The following is a 20674-nucleotide window of genomic DNA, read 5'->3' as shown; positions in this document are numbered from 1 at the left end:
CGCTATTTTCATTATTAAACACTTGCAGTCTGTATAATTCATAAACACAACTTCATTCTTTATAAATCTCAGTGTGTAATGTTAGCTTTAGTCACGGAGCACTATCAGACTCATTCAGAATCAAATGTAAACATCCAAATAAATACTATTCTCACATGATCCGATCCATGCATGCAGCATGTATGACGAACATCTTGTAAAGATCCATTTGAGGGTTATATTAGCTGTTTGAACTTTGTTTATGCACTGTATAACTGCACTTATAGTCGATAGCTCAGGAGGGCAGGGAGTGAGAGATTTAAAGGGGCCGCACAGCCTGAATCGGCACATAGTTAATGATGCCCCAAAATAGGCAGTTTAAAATTAATTTAACAAAATATATGGAGTATCTTGAGCTGAAACTTCACAGACACATTCAGGGGACACCTTAGACTTATATTACATCTTTTGAAAAGACGTTCTACAGCACCTTTAATATCTTTAAAAATAATTACTGGAAAAAAAAAATTTTAAGATTATATTTTTAGAATTGTATTTATTATTTACTATTTTATTTACTCTTATTAATTTATTTCTATTGGATGACATTTATGTTAAATATCTTATTTCCTAGTTTCTAGTTTCTAAACTATGTAGTATCATGTGTCTGGATGACAATATGCATATGGAAATAATCTGAAAAATTTGCGCAAACACATTTTAAGACAAAATCTGTGCCGTTTTATATATAGCCCCAGAAACTGATTACACTTAACATCCAGATTTAGCTGAGACCTACCTGAAGTTTGCCTTGTTGTTTTTTGGTAATTGATCGCAGGTAACCCACAAAGCCTGTAACCGTTTGTCTGGGTCAGGGACACTTGACAAAGAAAGCACAGTAATTAACAAAACAAACATGATTCCTTTAAACCTTTATGTAAAGTACTGCAAGATGGCGTACTTGGATGCCTGTATCCACTCATCATACATCTGGTAAGTCATCAAAGGTTCAGGCAGCTCTCTGAGATATGACTTTAATGCCCCTTAAACCAGAAGAGTATGGTTCCAAATTAACATTCATTATGTGTGAATGACATATTACTGATACACACAACAAAACAGGCTGTACCAGCAACAGCATGTGGGTCGGAGTAAAACTCCTCCAGCTGTGAGGTGGAGCAATCCAGAGCTGCCTTCAGCTTCTTCAGTTTAGAGGCTCCTGCAGCTATTCTGAAAAGACCCTGGAGAACGACAAAATTAATGACGAATTAAAAGATATTTAGACGATAAGAAAGCCAAGACCCAAATTGTTTTGTTTGACAGTTGCAGTAACATGATAATAAAGATAACATTTTTTGGAGATGTGTCAATACAATGTGGACACTTGAAAAAGTTGAACAATAATTCTATTGTGGTTCAATAAACAACTAAAAGCATTTGGCGAAATGCCTTATTACTGTTATTATTACTTATTACTGTGGCAGACCAACAATTAGGGATGTCCCGATCAAGCTTTTTGTGCCCACAATCCAATCCGATCCAATATATATGCTGGGCTAAATACACTCGTTGTGTATGTGTGTACATATGATGGTATTTTGACCAGCTGAGAACACACAAAGAGCTTATAAAATGTGTAAAGGAGTCCCTATGTCACACACAAATAAAGATTTGCTGCGAAGAGATGTGGTTCTGAACCAATGTACCGAACCGTAATGGGCAACATCATGACTATGACGAGAAAAAGCAGGTATGCTTGAACATTCTGTCCTTTTTAGGGTCGCATCTTGTAACATCATGTCCTGTTTTTGGTTCGTCTTTGGTCTGTGTTGCATTCATATTTCATTCGAACCACACCACAGTTTGTCTGGTCCGTCTAAGTCCGCTTGTTTGCCCCAGGGTTCGAATGGCAGCATTCACACTTATTCAAATGAACTGCACTAACAGAGCAATTGCACCAGAGTTCATTTTAATCGAACCAAACATGCCAAGTGTGAACACACCCTTAAAAAAAAACTGCTTAATCAGCCCCGATACTGATCCTTGAGATGGGTTCGGGACATCCCTATCAACAATACAATATTTGACTTGTATGACTGATGTATTGTTTAAATGCTTTGTGGTCATGCCATACCTCCTCTTTCATTCCAGTCTCCAGTAGCATCATGACGCAGGCCTCTATAGGCAGTGCAATCTCTCTGCCACTGCGCTTCAGGTGCTCGTCCAGAGCAGTTCCAAACGCTGGCTTCTCAGTCCATGAATCTGTCGGGAAAAATAAAAACAACTTTATTTATTGGCAGCATCAATTGAAAGAATCACATTATTACAAAATAAAGGAGATGTTAATCACAAAAGGAGCATTCATTTGTGATTCATCTGCTTTTAAGAAACTAAACACTACATCCTGCTGTTAAGTCCACTTTACGCTTTTTCCCTGTTTTTTTCTTTCTTACTGTTTCTGAAAAAGGCAGATGAACTAGGTGGATGAGATGTGAGAAATATTACTCATGGGCCACATGCTGGGACATCAAAGTCTGTTTGCTTCACGTGTTCTCGCAGGAAACCATCACAACAATTTATAGCACTCAAGTGGCAGATTTATGGGCACAAATGAGAATGAAAACAATTAAGTGCCTCTGAGGACTGCACAGAAAAATCACTGGAACATAACATCAGGCTAAATTCACATCATTTTAGTTTGATATATCTACATTAGTCACTACGGATGTCCAACTACTTATCCAACAACAACAAGCTTCTTATATTTTTAGCAGTAGTGCTTTAGTTAGTGTGTTTGTATTTGTATATGTCTTTAAATCTCTCATCAGATTGATGCCTTTGTCAAAAAAACAACAACAAAAAAAAAACAGCTTAAAGGGATAGTTCACCCCAAAATGATAATTCTGTCATCATTTTCTCACCCTCATGTTGTTCCAAACATTTAAGACTTTCTTCTATGGAACACATTTTGAAGACTGTTGGTAACTTAATGGTTTTGGTTACCATTGACTTCCATTGTATGGATGATAAAAAAAATTAAAAAATACAGTAGAAGTCAATGAAAACCAAAACTGTTGGTTTTCAACATTCTTCAAAAAAGAAATGCATACAGTGAATGACATGAGGGTGAGTAAATGATGACAACATTTTTATTTTGGGTGGACTAAAAGGGATAGTTCACCCCAAAAAATTAAATTTTGTCATAATTTACTCACCCTCATGTTGTTCATAGTTATGGAAGTCAATGGGTGCCATCAACTGTTTGGTTACCAACAGAAGAAAGAAACTCATACAGGTTACGAAAACATGACCAAATTTAATGTCATCATTTATTCATCCTCCAAACCTGTATGACTTTCTTTCTTCTGCAGGACATAAAAGATATTTTAAAATGTTGATTCTGAGCCCCACTAACTTTCATTACATAGACAAAAGTAGTAGAAACATTCTTCGAAATAACTTCTATACTCTACAGAAGAAATAAAGGTCAAGTTAGGAGCAACATAAGGGTGAATAAATGATGACGAAACTCTCTGGTGAACTATCCCTTTAAGGCCAATTAGTCAACTAGTTTTGCAGAATCCTATTAGTCACTAAATAGGGTTTCATTGGTAGTTATTTCAGCTACACAGCAATAAGAAACTGTGCTGTCACCTTGTTGAGCTTGAATGGTTGGTAGGACGCTCTCGAGCAAGGTGAGAGATTTTCTGTGGTAATCAGCTTGTGCCTCTAATAACTGAGAACAGAGAAGACATTGAGGAAGGAAAGACTCACAACAGAATGAACAATGGGCAGATCAAACATGGAACTGAACAGGAATAAACATAGCAACTGAGTTATTGAACCCATGGATGAAAAAACAAAACGCTTCTTACCATTACATAGTAGCGGGCATAGTCTGCCTCCTTTGAGAAGAAATTGTACATGTCTGCTGAAAGTTGATCCTTAAAAAAAACAATTAACACAATTGAAACTATTGGTATGATTCTGACTGTGCAGAAAAATTGCATATTACAGGAAACAAGCACAGTGGTTAACCACATGCTCTTGACACAATCCATTATGCATTTGGTAGATGCTTTTATTCAAATTGACATACTCAAGCTATAAATTGTATCAGTAATGTGATAGCAATCAAATCCGTACTGTACAGGAACACACACGTTCAGCTTTAATTGCTCATAATGGTGACGCAGGTTTGAGACCTTATTTCACGTCTCCACTTACCAAAAATGACTATTCAGTCAGAAAGAAAAAATTCTCTATGAATATAACACTGATTACACATCAGATTTTTGCAGTTATAACAACCACTGCATCATAAATCAGTTATCACATTGCTGACTAGCAACCCAATGGTTCTGCCAGCGGCAGATGAACATTGGATTTAGCAGACTGATGTCTGGTCTTATATGAGACCGATTTGTGATAGGAAATATCATATTTGCCATTTGAAAAAGAAAAACATTGTGTACTAAGTGCCACGGTTTTCATTGAACAGACTTCAGAAATCATGATTTTAAATAAAGACGGGAAAGGATGTTGAATATTCACTTATACAATATTATACTTATATTCACCTACACTACCGTTCAAAAGTTCAGTAAGCATGTAAGAAGTAATCCTCCTATGACTAGCACCCACTGACCTTCCTTCCAACAGATCAGTTAGGACAAATGAGCAAATGTTATATAATCTAATTAATATTCATGAACCAAGCAGATGAGGTGTATGATACATCCCCCTCCCCCACACTTTTCAGATCATTCTAACGCCCCTGCTATCATACGTTGGTGTAAAATCCATAACTAAGAGACTCGTAAGGGTAAGGCATGTTTAGGCTTGTTTGCACATCAGTACCTTACACAGCTCCATTTTGTTCATAGCTTCGTCGACTTCTTCTTTAAGCGAGTCTGCTTTGGCTGTCAGTGCTTGTGTGTTTGTTCCTGAGATTATCGACTTGGTTGCCTGCAACCACCTGTGAAGAAACAGTTTCAGTTGAAAACTGGGTAAAACTAGAGTTAGGATATAATGAAACCTAGATGTATGATAGAAACTTCACCTCGCTCGGGCAGAGTCATAGTCCAGAACCAGCTTGGCTAACTGCCGCCTTTGTTTCAGGATGTTAGGAATGTCCACCTGACAAATCAATAGGATTAGGTATGCATCGATATTAAAATGCTGGCCGATATTGATCATTTTGGTCATATTATGTCCGATAACTAATAAAATTCTATACTATTTTGTCTAAATAAATACAATTAAACACTAAAAACTGCAATCAAATGTTTAAATGCTACAAGTAATTTCAGGCATAACATTATAATGTACAGTATGAGAAATGGAAATTCATTTAAAGATTTGCTAGTGAGTGTTGGATGATGGCAAAGGACCTAAATGTGAAATTGGGGAAATTAGCATGCATAGTCCGTACCTCCGCTAGCTGATTGAGGGGGTCTAAGATCTCCTTCTCAATGTTCACTTCATGCTGCATTAGCTCAGATGCCAGTCTGTTCTCGGCATCTCCGCACATTTCCATCATTTTTCTGCATAGAAGATACTGAATATAAACTACCATAAAAGTTTGGGGTTGGAAAGATTTTTGAAAGTCTCTTATGCTCATCAATGATGCAGTATAGTTGGGACGTAAGAAAAAAAAAAAAAAGTAAAAACTGTAATATTGTGAAATAGTATTACTATTTAAAATAAATATTTTCTATTTTAATATATTTTGAAGCTGAATTTTCACCAGTCATTACTCCAGTCTTCAGAAATCATGCCAAGGGGCCGCTTACGTGACAGCGTTTTCAAATAAAAATGGAAAACTGATGGTTTTTGGCCATACATTTAAGCGACAACGCCATTTTGGAGGCCTCAAAATGCAAACTTTTGAAAACAGGTTTCAAAGTGTTTTTTAAAAAATATACCGTTATTGTCTCAAATTTGAGAAAACGGTGACGTCATGCATGTGTATTAGTTGTTCAGTCTATAGGCATGAAGTATTTCTTTACAAAGTGACATTGCCAACTACTGGTCTGGCATGCGTAATAAGGCATTTTTAGTCGTTTTAATGGATCCGTGTGAACGGTAATCGTTTTGACAACATTGTCAACAGTATGTGAAAAATGCAAAGCAAAAACTTTTTAGTACGGGTGTAACAATACATCATGTCACAATATATCGCAATACAAAAATGCAACAATATCGTATCGTGGATAGTGACAATATGCATTGTGCATAGTTCACTCAAAATGAAAATTAGTGTGTGAGAAAAAATCTTTAGTTCACAGAGTTTTAGTCTCAGTACTACATTAAACTACTATATATAATGAATATAATGCATAATAATGCAATGGGGGAATATTTGTGGGTCCCGATAATGCCAAATGTCTTATGTTACCAGTAAAAAGTGACCTACGTTATTTTAAATATACAGTGAGGAAAATAAGTATTTGAACACCCTGCTATTTTGCAAGTTCTCCCACTTAGAAATCATGGAGGGGTCTGAAATTGTCATCGTAGGTGCATGTCCACTGTGAGAGACATAATCTAAAAAAAAAAAAAACAGAAATCACAATGTATGATTTTTTAACTATTTATTTGTATGATACAGCTGCAAATAAGTATTTGAACACCTGTCTATCAGCTAGAATTCTGACCCTCAAAGACCTGTTAGTCTGCCTTTAAAATGTCCACCTCCACTCCATTTATTATCCTAAATTAGATGCACCTGTTTGAGGTCGTTAGCTGCATAAAGACACCTGTCCACCCCATACAATCAGTAAGAATCCAACTACTAACATGGCCAAGACCAAAGAGCTGTCCAAAGACACTAGAGACAAAATTGTACACCTCCACAAGGCTGGAAAGGGCTACGGGGAAATTGCCAAGCAGCTTGGTGAAAAAAGGTCCACTGTTGGAGCAATCATTAGAAAATGGAAGAAGCTAAACATGACTGTCAATCTCCCTCGGACTGGGGCTCCACGTAAGATCTCACCTCGTGGGGTCTCAATGATCCTAAGAAAGGTGAGAAATCAGCCCAGAACTACACGGGAGGAGCTGGTCAATGACCTGAAAAGAGCTGGGACCACCGTTTCCAAGGTTACTGTTGGTAATACACTAAGACGTTATGGTTTGAAATCATGCATGGCACGGAAGGTTCCCCTGCTTAAACCAGCACATGTCCAGGCCCGTCTTAAGTTTGCCAATGACCATTTGGATGATCCAGAGGAGTCATGGGAGAAAGTCATGTGGTCAGATGAGACCAAAATAGAACTTTTTGGTCATAATTCCACTAAACGTGTTTGGAGGAAGAAGAATGATGAGTACCATCCCAAGAACACCATCCCTACTGTGAAGCATGGGGGTGGTAGCATCATGCTTTGGGGGTGTTTTTCTGCACATGGGACAGGGTGACTGCACTGTATTAAGGAGAGGATGACCGGGGCCATGTATTGCGAGATTTTGGGGAACAACCTCCTTCCCTCAGAGCATTGAAGATGGGTCGAGGCTGGGTCTTCCAACATGACAATGACCCGAAGCACACAGCCAGGATAACCAAGGAGTGGCTCTGTAAGAAGCATATCAAGGTTCTGGCATGGCCTAGCCAGTCTCCAGACCTAAACCCAATAGAGAATCTTTGGAGGGAGCTCAAACTCCGTGTTTCTCAGCGACAAGCCAGAAATCTGACTGATCTAGAGAAGATCTGTGTGGAGGAGTGGGCCAAAATCCCTCCTGCAGTGTATGCAAACCTGGTGAAAAACTACAGGAAACGTTTGACCTCTGTAATTGCAAACAAAGGCTACTGTACCAAATATTAACATTGATTTTCTCAGGTGTTCAAATACTTATTTGCAGCTGTATCATACAAATAAATAGTTAAAAAAATCATACATTGTGATTTCTGGATTTTTTTTTTTAGATTATGTCTCTCACAGTGGACATGCACCTACGATGACAATTTCAGACCCCTCCATGATTTCTAAGTGGGAGAACTTGCAAAATAGCAGGGTGTTCAAATACTTATTTTCCTCACTGTATCTAGTCAGTGACAGAGTGCAAACATATTCATCTAAAATAAATCTGTGTTTTAGCATTAGAATCATGAATATCTTTATTCTGGTGTCACCATTGTCCTGTGCAATGGGTTACCAGCACAAAGTCCAAGCCTATTCATTTCCACTCCCAATGTAATACCAAATTTAGCATTTTAATCAACAGTATAGTTTTTGTTATCCTTTTACCATATGTATCGCGATATGTATCGAATCTTGACATGAGGGTATTGTTACATGCCTAGTTTTAGTACATTGTTGTTATATAAATGTACACTAATATGTTGATTTGGTGCTCAAGAAACATTTCTTATTATTATCAATGTTGAAACAGTTGTACTGCTTAATTTGAGGAAACCGTGAAACATTTTTTCAGAATTAACTGATGAATAGAAAGTCCAGACAAACAGCATTTATTTGAAATAGGAATCCTTTGAAACAGAATAAATGTCTTTACTGTCACTTTTTATCAGTTTAATGCATCCTTGCTGAATAAAAGTATTAATTTCTTAAAAAAAAAAAAAAAAAAAAAAATCTTACTGACCCCTTAAGTTAAAAAGTGCACTGACACAATAACACATGTACAAAACCTCTGATATACCAGCACTTGTTGAAATGCGTGACTCAAGCTCAGCAATAAAATGTTCTTTTGTGCCATTATCTCATTTGTTTGATACAATGAGCTTATCCATTAACAATCTAAAACATTAAAGAACCAGATTTAAGGGGAAATCAATTTAAATCTATTTAAATGCTGATGTCGTCCAATTACCCAATCAGTGACTCCTCCCCCAGCTGGTTCCCACCATCCTGCATGGCCTGGGACAGCGCTGTTAGTGGAAGCTTTTTCTGTGACAGAAACAGAGTTTGTGCAACATTACACGCAAATCTAAGCAGATAAAATACATGGTGTTGACTGATATTTTGTGCACTGTTATGCCCTTACATGTCTCTTCTCAGCATCAGTGCCTATCTGCCCCTGCAAACACGCAGCCATTCTTTTGTGTGTGTTGTGCGAAACGACTCGCACCAATTCCATACGGCGCTCGATCTGTGCAGGATAAAACAAAACATCAATAACAACCCACAATCCATATTGAGCCGTGGCTACCGCTCAATGCAAAGTCTGTATGCATTGTGTTGAAGGTGAACAGCCTGTAAAAATGCCTAAGGCATGTTATGTAAAAGCATGGGAGGCCTCTGTGAGATGAAACTGATTTCATAAATTGCTCATAGCCTTCAGATAGCCTTACACTAGACATTTGACCCTCAGCGGTTATTACAGCCTGAGTGTTTGTATCAATTAACAACTGTTGCTGATAGAAAGGACATAAAAGAACACTTTTCATAATCATGTGGGGGCGGGGTAAGGTCAAGCATGATTTATTACACCACTCCCTTTGGAGGCATGAAAAGGATATGTTATGTTACAAAAAGAAGACATGTATGACTCATCTGCCCTGGTGGGATTCCTAAGATTTAGATGCATGAGCTCAACACTAGGATGTCATAAATAGAAAATACAGATGCAGACCAGACCCTCTTTTTCTACTTCAATCCGTTATATAAAACTCTGCGCATACCAGCCGAGACGGAGAATAACGATGGACCGTTTTCACATTTCTGGGTTCTGAGAAGCAGAAGTCATCATGGTTAGGTAAACTTCTATAGCGGTCAATGGGAGACGACAACAGAGAAAGATGTCAAATTTGCCATCCCTCCCTCAGCCGTTGTATTAGAAACAACCTAGCAACATCATCAAAGGGATAGTTCACCCAAAAATAAAAATTTTGTCCTCATTTACTCAGCCTAATGTTGTTCCAAACCTGTATTTTGTTCTGCTGTACACAAAGGAAGATATTTGGAAGAAGGTTTGTAACCAAACAGATCTCGCCCCCCCATTGACTAACATAGAAAAATACTATGGTAGTCAAGGGGGGTGAGATCTGCTTGGTTACAAACATCTTCTTTTGTATACAGCAGAACAAAGAAATGTATGTTTGGAACAACTTGAGGGTTAGTAGATGACAGAATTTTCATTTTTAGGCGAGCTATTCCTTTAATTCACTTTTTGTAATTTACTGCTAAAGTAATAAACACACACAGGGCTTGACATTAACACCCGTCAAAACGCCAAATGTGGGTAGATTTCAGCTGTTGCGAGTAAGACAGCCATTCCCACTAGCCACTTTGGCGGGTTGAATACAATTTCAGCCTACAGCCAAATGAAATGCCAAGATCATCGCATCACAAAATTGCAATTCAATTACAATTCTTTATCGATTAACTTGCTGTTATTGAAGGCAGGGTAAGGCAGAATCGTGCTGAATGATACACAACAGAAGCACTCTCTAGCGTGCGCTCTCTCTTTCTCTCTGTCGCACATGCGATCAGATCTCCTTGCGCTTGAATGGTGAAATACATGCAAACACAGATGTCAAAATGGCCACTGTGCGAAGTATCTCACGTGAATACAGTCAGTTATGGCTTAAATGAAATGAAATGGCAAAATGAAAATTCTGTAATTTTTCATCTTCAGAACACAAATTAAGATATTTTAGTTGAAATCCGATGGCTCAGTGAGGCCTCCATAGGGAGCAATGGACACTTCCTCTCTCAAGATCCATAAAGGTACTAAAAACATATTTAAATCAGTTCATGTGAGTACAGTGGTTCAATATTAATATTATAAAGCAACGAGAATATTTTTGGAGCGCCAAAAAAAACCTAAATAACGACTAATTTAGTGATGGCCGATTTCAAAACAATTATTCAGGAAGCATCGGAGCACAGATGAATCAGTGTGTCGAATCTGCTGTTCGGAGCGCCAAAGTCACGTGATTTCAGCCGTTGGCAGTTTGACACGCGATCTGAATCATGATTTGACACACTGATTCATTTATGCTCCGATGCTTCATGAAGCAGTGTTTTGAAATCAGCAATCACTAAATAAGTCGTTTTTTTTTTTTTTTGGCGCTCCAAAAATATTCTCGTCACTTTATAAAATTAATATTGAACCACTGTACTCACATGAACCGATTTAAATATGTTTTTAGTACCTTTATGGATCTTGAGAGAGGAAGTGTCCATTGCTCCCTATGGAGGCCTCATGGAGCCATCGGATTTCAACTAAAATATCTTAATGCCGGGTGCTGGATCCAGGCCGTATCCAGGTCAGATGGAGAACCTGCGTCTGGACCTGACTACAACGTAGCCCAGGATCCCCGTATCCGCTTACATATATTTATATATAATCGATTTTTAATCTCTATAATAAAAATGTACAATTCAGATTTTGATCTCCATATACATTTACATATATATATCTTCCAAGGGGTTTTTTCCCTCCTAGGACTTTTTTCCCAGTGCTAGCACGCTGGGTTTTTCTCCTAGGGGGTTTTTTCCACCCCTGGAAGTCAGCCGACATTGGCTTAATGTAGCACCATCTTGTATATGTTACATATTACCACGCTTGTTTGTACAGTTTTAACCACTTCCATTTTTTTCTGTGCTTCTAATATGTAAAGCTGCTTTGAAACAATTACCAATTGTAAAAGCGCTATATAAATAAATTTGACTTGACTTGACTTGACTTAATTTGTGTTCTGAAGATTAACGAAGGTCTTACGGGTGTGGAACGGCATGAGGTTGAGTAATAAATGACAGAATTTTCATTTTCATTCAGCAGCCCAATTGACCCTTCACCGGGAGTTTGATTGACAAGTGATCTAACCAATCAGAACGCCGAATCATTTTGTCTGACAAAGCAGTCAGGGGATATAAGATTAACCTTGGTTAAACTTGAAAAATGGTGTGTATTAATGTCTTTCCGAGCCGTTTGAGCTGAGGCACAACAGAAATCTGTCACAACACATTAAAGAGCCACAAAACGGGTTTTTTGTTTTTTGAATTTCTTTAAAAAAAAAAAAAAAAAACTACACAGTTTGAAAGCTGGGACTTTGTTTAATATCATAACCTGCTCTGTCTTGTCTGTCGACGTGCTGTCAGTGTCCTCTTTGCTCCGTGATATATTTTTCACTGTGTGTGGCTTGTCGGACAAAGCAACAGTAACTAAGGGGGGCAGGTCTTTGCGAAAAGTCAATTAAATACCTGTTTGTCATTAATGTTAATCAAATAACAAAAGATGTTAAATAAATGTATACATGTTAAATAAGCCTACTGTATCTGAAAAAAATATTTTTTTTATTTACTATTGTTTTTGTAATTTGCTAATTTGCTTCTTTGTTCTTTTTATATAGCCTAACAAAAATAACTAAATTTCTCATATTAGCCTCCTCATGTCGCCAACCTGTACATACCAGCTGATATACAATGTCTTGATTTGGGTGGTGACTCTGCATTTGAAAGTTTGAAAGGGTTTTAAATCTTCTAAATCAAGTAAAATTACTCAAAATCAAGTAATTTAAGCATGCCAAAGTCAACTTTAATCATATAAAATGTAATTTCCCAACAGCAAAATTGAGGCCAGTGAAAATGCTGAGTGGCTAGTAACTTTGGAAAACCACTAGCCACAGTGGCTGGTGAGCAAAAAAGTTAATGTCAAGCCCTGAACACAAAATATAGCGTTTTTTTTTTTTTTAAACAAAAATATTAAACTTTACTAGATTTGTGAAGTTGATAACTGTGAAAATGCATCATCACAGTCTGTGAAAAAGGTTCTATAGATTACATTACACCTTTTGATTTGAAGAAGAAAAAAGTATATGAAAAAAGACAAAATTTCTAGGGAATGACTACAATCCCATGAAGCACTGCAAACGATTGCAAACGATGTAATAAAATGAACATAACTGACAATATAAAACTACTGATTTATATTAATTAGTTATACAAGTATAAACAATAAATAATTTCAAACATATTGCAAAATATTCATGAAAACATTTGACTCTAACATTATCACAATGCTTCTGAGTTCTTTTGTCATGATAATCTGATTGGCTGCAGCAGAAATATTACTAGGAGGTAAGATAAAATAATTTAGCCCGATATGATTGTTTACCTCTCTACCGATTGTGTCTGTCAGACCGAATTGATGTTCGAATGGACTGTTCCAACATTTATAAACTAATCAATCATATTAATAATATATAACTCTAGAAGACCTGACAAAATGTGAAATGATCAAAGTACAATGTTCGGCTGTATTGATTTTGGATTTTACCAGCATTTACTTTTTCATTTATTATTTAGGCTACTTATATATTCTACCCACAGTAAGTTCAGAAAAAAACTCAGGGTTTTGTCAGAACAGAGGTCCACTGTCTAAGACTTTGAAAACTAACGTCATGACAGACATGTCAGCTTTCTGATGCGAGCAGGACGGGCCTGCTCGAACACATGTCAGCCCTAAAAACAACCATGAAAAGAATGTCACTTCAGTACTGTGAGAGAGGTATGACTGAACAAACAGTGAGGAGGAGAAAAGAGATCCGAATGAGAAAGAGAAAAAAACAAAACTGACTCATGTTCCAAAAACAGCCTAGTTCAGGAATTCCAGGCTGGGAGAGGAGATAACCACCTCCTCACACTTCTCTGCCTCCTTTACGTCATAAAATTCCCTCACAGCCGGCCCAACGCAGCTGGGTCAAGCGTACATTCCGCTCAGGCGTCTCCGGCATGAGAACGCGGAGAGGCCCTCCACCTGGCACGGGAACAAGGGGAATCACTGCCTGTTATTGTCAGTGCTTTTTCTGCTGAGGGAGATCCTGTTCAAGGGGAGTTGTTTGGATTAACTCGTGTGAGAGGTTTACATGTTTGCCTGTTGCCATCACAGACTAAAATCTGGGGAGCAAACGGCAGACTAAACACACAGAAACAATGAGCTATAGTTCTTTTTGTAATGGAACATATTATACAATGTTCAGAAAACGGGGAAACACCATGATAATACTGATTAGTCATTGGCGAAATGAAAACTGCAGGCACGTCCTGTCCGGACAAGCGATTAGGGAAAACTGGATGCAGTTCAAATTGGGAGAGTGCCACTATCCAGACACTGAAGATTGTCAAACATGTCCCCAGAATGCATCTGTGAGTGGCACGAGTGTAGAAGCCCTGAAGTAAAATGTGTGTCCTGACAGCTGAGAATGGGGTGATGGGAAACCGCTGTGATCCTCCCCGAGCATCATGCAAAACCCAGAATAAAAACCGAGCCCCTCTGAGTGCCACGGGGGGGGGGTGTCAGCATAATTCTCGCTTGATGTGTCCTAACATCTCAGAGATAATTTTAGACGCAGCCAGCTAACGGCAATAAACAAGCTGTCAAAAAAGCTAGCGGACACAATATTGGTGGAAGTTCAGATAATGATTCTCTGTTTCACAGAGTCACGTTCCTACATTTCTAGAAGGTCGTTTTGGCACAATTTCCATAGCAACAAAACTTTTTTTTTTTTTTTTTATATAATTCCAGTGGGGACAGTTTCACATATAAAGAGAGCAAAAGCAAAAGGCTCAATGTGACGTAAACCATTTTGGTAATTATTCAGAAGAGAACATTCTGTCTAATGTGGAAAAAAAAAAATTGCATTGAATGTATTTGCAGGATTTCAGCTTTCCCAACCCCGTGACTCACTAATTTCCCACCATTTAATGTAAGATGGATTAGAGCCAAAGAACAGGAGACAGAGATGGAAAGGAAAGCAGTAACCTGTAACAGGTCATCACTGAGGACCTCCGTTTTCTCCGCTCTGTAAAAGAAGAAGAACAGATCATTAGAAACAAATACCATATTTATTTAAAGACACACTGTTAAAAAAACCTACATTCAAAGTAGGGCTGAACAATTTTGGGGAAACAAGTTTGCTGTGTTTGTTGGTAGTGCTGCACAGTTTGGCCAAAGTTTTGTAAATGTATAACAATAATAATAAATTATTATTACTATTATTATTATTTTTTTAATACTAAATAAAATGTAACAAAATAAGAAACATTACTATTGTAACATTTCACTGTAAAGTGAATAATTTAAAATGAAATTAAATAGAAATAAATTACAATACTTAAATTAAGGTGCAGTGTGTAAAACTTAAAAAAAATGTTAGGGGTGAGCCGTTGGTTGAAATTCGCAACCTCAGCGCTAGATGCCGCTAAAATTTACACACTGCACCTTTAAAGGAACACGCCACTTTTTTGAAAATAGGCTCACTTTCCAACTCCCCTACAGTTAAACAGTTGAGTTTTACCGCTTTCGAATTCATTCAGCCGATCTCCGGTTCTGGCGGTACCACTTTTAGCATAGCTTAGCATAGTTCATTGAATCTGATTAGACCGATAGCATCGCGCTTAAAAATGACCAAAGAGTTTTGATATTTTTCCTATTTAAAACTTGACTCTTCTGTAGTTACATTGTGTAGTAAGACCAACAGAAAATGAAAATATTTTCTAGGCTGATATGGCTAGGAACTACAGTCTCATTCCGGCGTAATAATCAAGGAACTTTGCTGCCGTACCATGGGTGCAGCAGGCGCAATGATATTATGCAACGCCTCTCACAAATGTCTCCATGGTTGCAAGGCACGCTCCCTGTGCAAGCAGGGGCTCACAGCTGCTGCGTAATATCATTGGTGCCCATGGTACAGCAGCAAAGTTCCTTGATTATTACGGTGGAATGAGAGTATAGTTTCTAGCCATATCAGCCTAGAAAAATCACATTATTGAAAGCGTTTCTAAGGATACTGACATAAGAAGGCAGCTGTTTGTATCTTAAGCAACACATTAAAAAAAATTATTGACTACAGGGGGACTTTATGGCTGTTTTAATTTCTTCATTTTTAAAAATTAAACCATTAAGCTTTTATTTTAGTGGTTAAACACAACAAGCCGTTTAAGCCTCCCTTTGCTGACAACAGCTGGTTTATAAGCACCTCTGATTACAAGTTTGGAAAAAAAAAAATTTGGTTGAAACATGTTACATTCCCAAATGCACATTATAAGTGATGCAAACTCAGAGCAGGTGCAGAGATGAGTTTGTAGGGAGCAACATTTAATGTGAAGAGAGCCGTTCTGACTGAGACATTTAAAAGCACTGGATCATGAGCTGCTCGCATGCAAAAGAACAAAATGCAGCTCTGAACAAATATGTACTGAATTAAATTGCGATTTGGCATTAAAACGTATTTCAGTTTTATTTCAATTAATCATGCAGCCCTACAAAGTGGTATAAAATAATGTTTACAAATAAATTGCAGATCAGGGGTGCCCAATCATATTCCTGGAGATTCAAAGATTATGTTTATTTTCATTATCTTTAGTTAGATGCATTTACATTGTGACTATGCCTCAGATGCAATCAACTCTGTGTTTGTAAGATGTAAACCAAATGGCCCCTATACAGACATATGGCCCATAGCAACTGATGGGTGTGAATGACAAAGAAACAGCATTGCTCAAAGTAGATCACAGGGTAGATCGATCTCCTGTGGGAGGTCCTAACAGTGTTCTATTGTTTGTAACCCTTTTGTCTTCATGTATAAAGTTCTGTCCCACAAACAGAACTTTGGGTTAAGATATTTTGAAGGCTGACACGCTGACATCGCTGCTGAAGAACTGTGCTACACCACAACCTTCAATAAAATCTTCTCCCCACAAAAACTCTCTTATTTTATGTATTAGAGAAATCGAATACATTGGCGAGCCACCCAAATGACTGCACGGCCAAATACAGCAAAATCTAACAAGATCTAGGGGCTGTTTACACGACACCATTTTCATCTAAAAATTGAAAACTTTATGAGTTTTTGCCATTCATTTATACATCAACGGCATTTTGGGGGCCTGAAAAACTTTTGAAGACAGGTTTCAGTGCAAGGTTTTGAAAATTATACTATTATAGTCTCCGGGTACACTACAAAAACATGAATATGTGAAAACATTGACATCATGTGTATGCGTATTACATGTTCAGTCTATAGGCATGTAGCTTTTCTTTACAAAGTGACATCGCCAACTACTGTCCTGGCATGCATAATGCAGCATTTTTAGTCATTTTCGCAGATCTATGTGTGAACATGGATTGTTTTGACGACGTTGTCATCTGTACGTGAAAAAATGCAAAGGAAAAACTTTTCCATTTTGCAGAGCTCAGATCCAACTCTGATCCAACCCACCTGTCTGTAATTATTGAGTGCTCCTGACAGTCTTAATTAGCTGGTTCAGGTGTGTTTGATCAGGGTTGGAGCTGAACTTTGCAGGAAGGTAGATCTCCAGGAACAGGATTGGGCACCCCTGCTGTAGAGTGTAGATGAGGGGTGTCCAATCCTGCTCCTGGAGGGCCACTGTCTTACAGAGTTTAGCTCCAACCCCAATTAAACACACCTGAACCAGCTAATCAAGGTTTTTAGGCATACAGAAAACTTCCAGGCAGGTGTGTTGTGTTAAGAGCTAAACTCTGGAGGACAGTGGCCCTCTAGGACCGAGTTTGGACACCCCTGGTGTAGACACTAGTAATGGTCAAGTCTAGGAGTAGCCAACAGCTGACAATCCGTCTAATGGAACCAGCTGTCCAAAATGGCATTTACTTTCCCAGGGAATTTTAGCAGTCCACTGTCAGCCTTGTGAAAAAATAGTTAAGGTCCTATTAATAGTAAACTAATAGAGGGCTTTGGCCATGGCACAGATTATGTCCTGTCTATCAGAGACAGAGAGAATGTGAGAGGACAACACCAGCTCAGTTCACACAGTTTGCGCACACACACCCACACACAAACATCTATCACACTACTGTTTCAGAACAATGACTCAGAGACAGGTTGTGTGACCTCACCTAGAAATCGTCTTCCTTATTGATCTGTTAACTTATTCGTCAGTGTTAGATACCTAAGTGTTTGCTACTGTTTTGCTACTGATCAGAAAGGATATCGCTATGTTCAATCAAATAATCTGAAGTATGCGGGGAAAACAGTGAGAACAGATCGATATTTATGATCCGAATGGATTTATGATCCTACGAGTTCACATCAACATAAAAAGTTGCATATGACAGACTGTAGCAATAAAACACTGCTGAAATATTTCCTGTGTCGAGGTGGGCCTGTTTCTGTGTCTGTACCTTCTGTTGTGGCAACCGTAACATTCGAAAGCATGGAGGATGTCATATGTTATACAATAGTGTAAGCTTGTCCATCATAACTTTGAGTATTAGATTCGCTGTACACTCACAAAATCGCAATTGTTCTCCAAGAGGAAGACAGTAATCATGCTATTCTTTTACAGCTAATAAAAGAATAGTATCTTGGAAGTCATTAATTTATTTAACTTACAACAAATATCAAGTTTCCTTAAAGGAACACGCCACTTTTTTTGAAAATAGGCTCACTTTCCAACTCCCCTAGAGTTAAACAGTTGAGTTTTACCGTTTTTGAATCCATTCAGCCGATCTCCGGTTCTGGCGGTACCACTTTTAGCATAGCTTAGCATAGTTCATTGAATCTGATTAGACCGTTAGCATCGCGCTTAAAAATGACCAAAGAGTTTTGATATTTTTCCTATTTAAAACTTGACTCTTCTGTAGTTAAATCGTGTACTAAGACCGACGGAAAATAAAAAGTTGCGATTTTCTAGGCTGATATGGCTAGGAACTATATTCTCATTCAGGCGTAATAATCAAGGAACTTTTCTGCCGTTCCATGGCTGCAGCAGTGCAATGATATTACGCAGCGCCCGTGAGCCCCTGCTTGCACAGGGAACGTGCCTTGCAACCATGGAGACATTTGTGAGAGACGCTGCGTAATATCATTGCGCCTGCTGCAGCCATGGAACGGCAGCAAAGTTCCTTGATTATTACGCCGGAATGAGAGTATAGTTCCTAGCCATATCAGCCTAGAAAATCACAACTTTTCATTTTCCGTCGGTCTTAGTACACGATTTAACTACAGAAGAGTCAAGTTTTAAATAGGAAAATTATAAAAACTCTTTGGTCATTTTTAAACGCGAAGCTAACGGTCTAATCAGATTCAATGAACTATGCTAAGCTATGCTAAAAGTGGTACCGCCAGAACCGGAGATCGGCTGAATGGATTCGAAAACGGTAAAACTCAACTGTTTGACTCTAGGGGAGTTGGAAAATGAGCCTATTTTCAAAAAAAGTGGAGTGTTCCTTTAAATTATAACAATTATATAATCATATAACAATTATGTAATTATAAATTTTAAATTAAATGTAAATTATACTTTTTTCCCTTAAATTATGACAAATTAATTTCAACTGATTATAGTTATAAAGGCACACGGTAGACAAAAGTGTTTGTTAATTGGTTAAAGGATTAGTTCAACCAAAAATGAAAATTCTTTCATTTACTCACCTTCGTTTAGTTCCAAACCCATAATAACAAATGAAAATCTTTTTAAAAAAATCTGAGAGAATTCTGTCCCTCCGTTGACAGTCGCAACTGACACTTTGATGCTTCAAGAAGTTCATAAAAAAATCCATATGAATTGAGTGGAACAGATTGAATTTAGGCCTATATTCACATAAAAACTTTAACAAAAACTCACATCAGTTGTGGTAAATGGAAGCAAGAACCAGTAAAGTTCATTCTTGTGTGTTACTTACGCAGCATGTTTGAGCTTCCGCAATAGGTTTGTTTTCGCACGTCAAGCAGGTTAGGTTGAGCTTCTGTTTATGTTCGCTGATCAATGTTTATATGTGAATAAAAGCCTAAATTAAATCTGTTCATCACATAAAACGATCAAGTCTCTTCAGAAAACTTGGACTAAACTACTCAATTCATATGGATTAGTTTTACAATATCTTTATCAACTTTTTGAAGAATCAGTCGAGTAGCCGTCTATGGAGGGACAGAAAGTCTCTGTGATTTCATCAAAAAGATTCCAAAGATGAAAGAAAGTCTTACGGGTTTGGATTGGAACAACATGAGGGTGTGTAATTAATGACAGAATTTTCATTTTTGGGTGAACTAACCCTTTCACTGTAAGTTATTATGCCATATACAACAGCCATAACTCCAGTCTTTGGCATCACATGATCCTTAAATTATACTAATAAGCTGATCTGGTGCTCAGGAAACACTTCTTATTATTATCAATGTTAAAAAAATGTTGTGCTGCTTAATATTTTTGTGGAAACAGTCATACTTTTTTTTCAAAAGAAGAGCAAATAGATCTGTCATTTTTCATGAATTTACAAACACACCCTTTCTGAATAAAAACGTACCTACCCCAAACTTTTGAACGGTGTATAAAAGTGTTACATTATGAGATTTTTTCTTCATTATGCAGAGATAACTTTTGTTCATTCGATTTACCAGTGTCGATTGATTCATTTAAAATATGGTAAAAATGTAGGATAGACCTGCTCTTTTGTTTGAAAGTTTTTCTTTTGCATTTTAGGTTAAAGTAGTTAGGTAAGATTGATTGTAATTTTTGGTTAGACTAGTTTTGTTTGTCATTTTGGGTCTCTCTGACGAATCATACCACTCTGTTGTTACTTCCTTTTGGTATTTTCAATACATTTATCTTCTAATTTATGGTGCTTTCTGTGGTACTTTTGGTCTGATGGCCTAAATGGCTTTAGTTATTTTCTTTTATTTGTTACATCTTACCCCTAGCAAACATAATAAAAAGTGTATAAAACAACGAAAGTAACTTTACTGTAAGATACT

At 37.5% G+C, this 20674-nt stretch overlaps 1 protein-coding gene across 2 annotated transcripts in view; it reads right to left on the bottom strand.

Annotated features, from left to right (window-relative positions):
- The window catches only part of arhgap17a (Rho GTPase activating protein 17a), a 45218-nt gene that overhangs the window by 11000 nt on the left and 13544 nt on the right, over nt 1-20674 (bottom strand). For both annotated transcript variants that reach the window (XM_067370248.1, XM_067370249.1), the window contains exons 2-13: nt 14704-14743; nt 8980-9084; nt 8806-8882; nt 5414-5525; nt 5042-5118; nt 4840-4957; nt 3855-3923; nt 3634-3715; nt 2114-2241; nt 1109-1220; nt 941-1022; nt 779-859 (exon numbers count right to left, since the gene is read on the bottom strand). In XM_067370248.1, the coding sequence (XP_067226349.1) occupies nt 779-859; nt 941-1022; nt 1109-1220; nt 2114-2241; nt 3634-3715; nt 3855-3923; nt 4840-4957; nt 5042-5118; nt 5414-5525; nt 8806-8882; nt 8980-9084; nt 14704-14743 (1083 nt within the window). The remainder of the gene's footprint in view (nt 1-778; nt 860-940; nt 1023-1108; nt 1221-2113; nt 2242-3633; nt 3716-3854; nt 3924-4839; nt 4958-5041; nt 5119-5413; nt 5526-8805; nt 8883-8979; nt 9085-14703; nt 14744-20674) is intronic.

Source organism: Chanodichthys erythropterus, chromosome 19, assembly GCF_024489055.1.
Source record: "Chanodichthys erythropterus isolate Z2021 chromosome 19, ASM2448905v1, whole genome shotgun sequence".
NCBI lineage: Eukaryota > Metazoa > Chordata > Actinopteri > Cypriniformes > Xenocyprididae > Chanodichthys > Chanodichthys erythropterus.
Note: the sequence above shows the minus strand (reverse complement) of the source record. Positions and strands in the feature narration are given on the sequence as shown.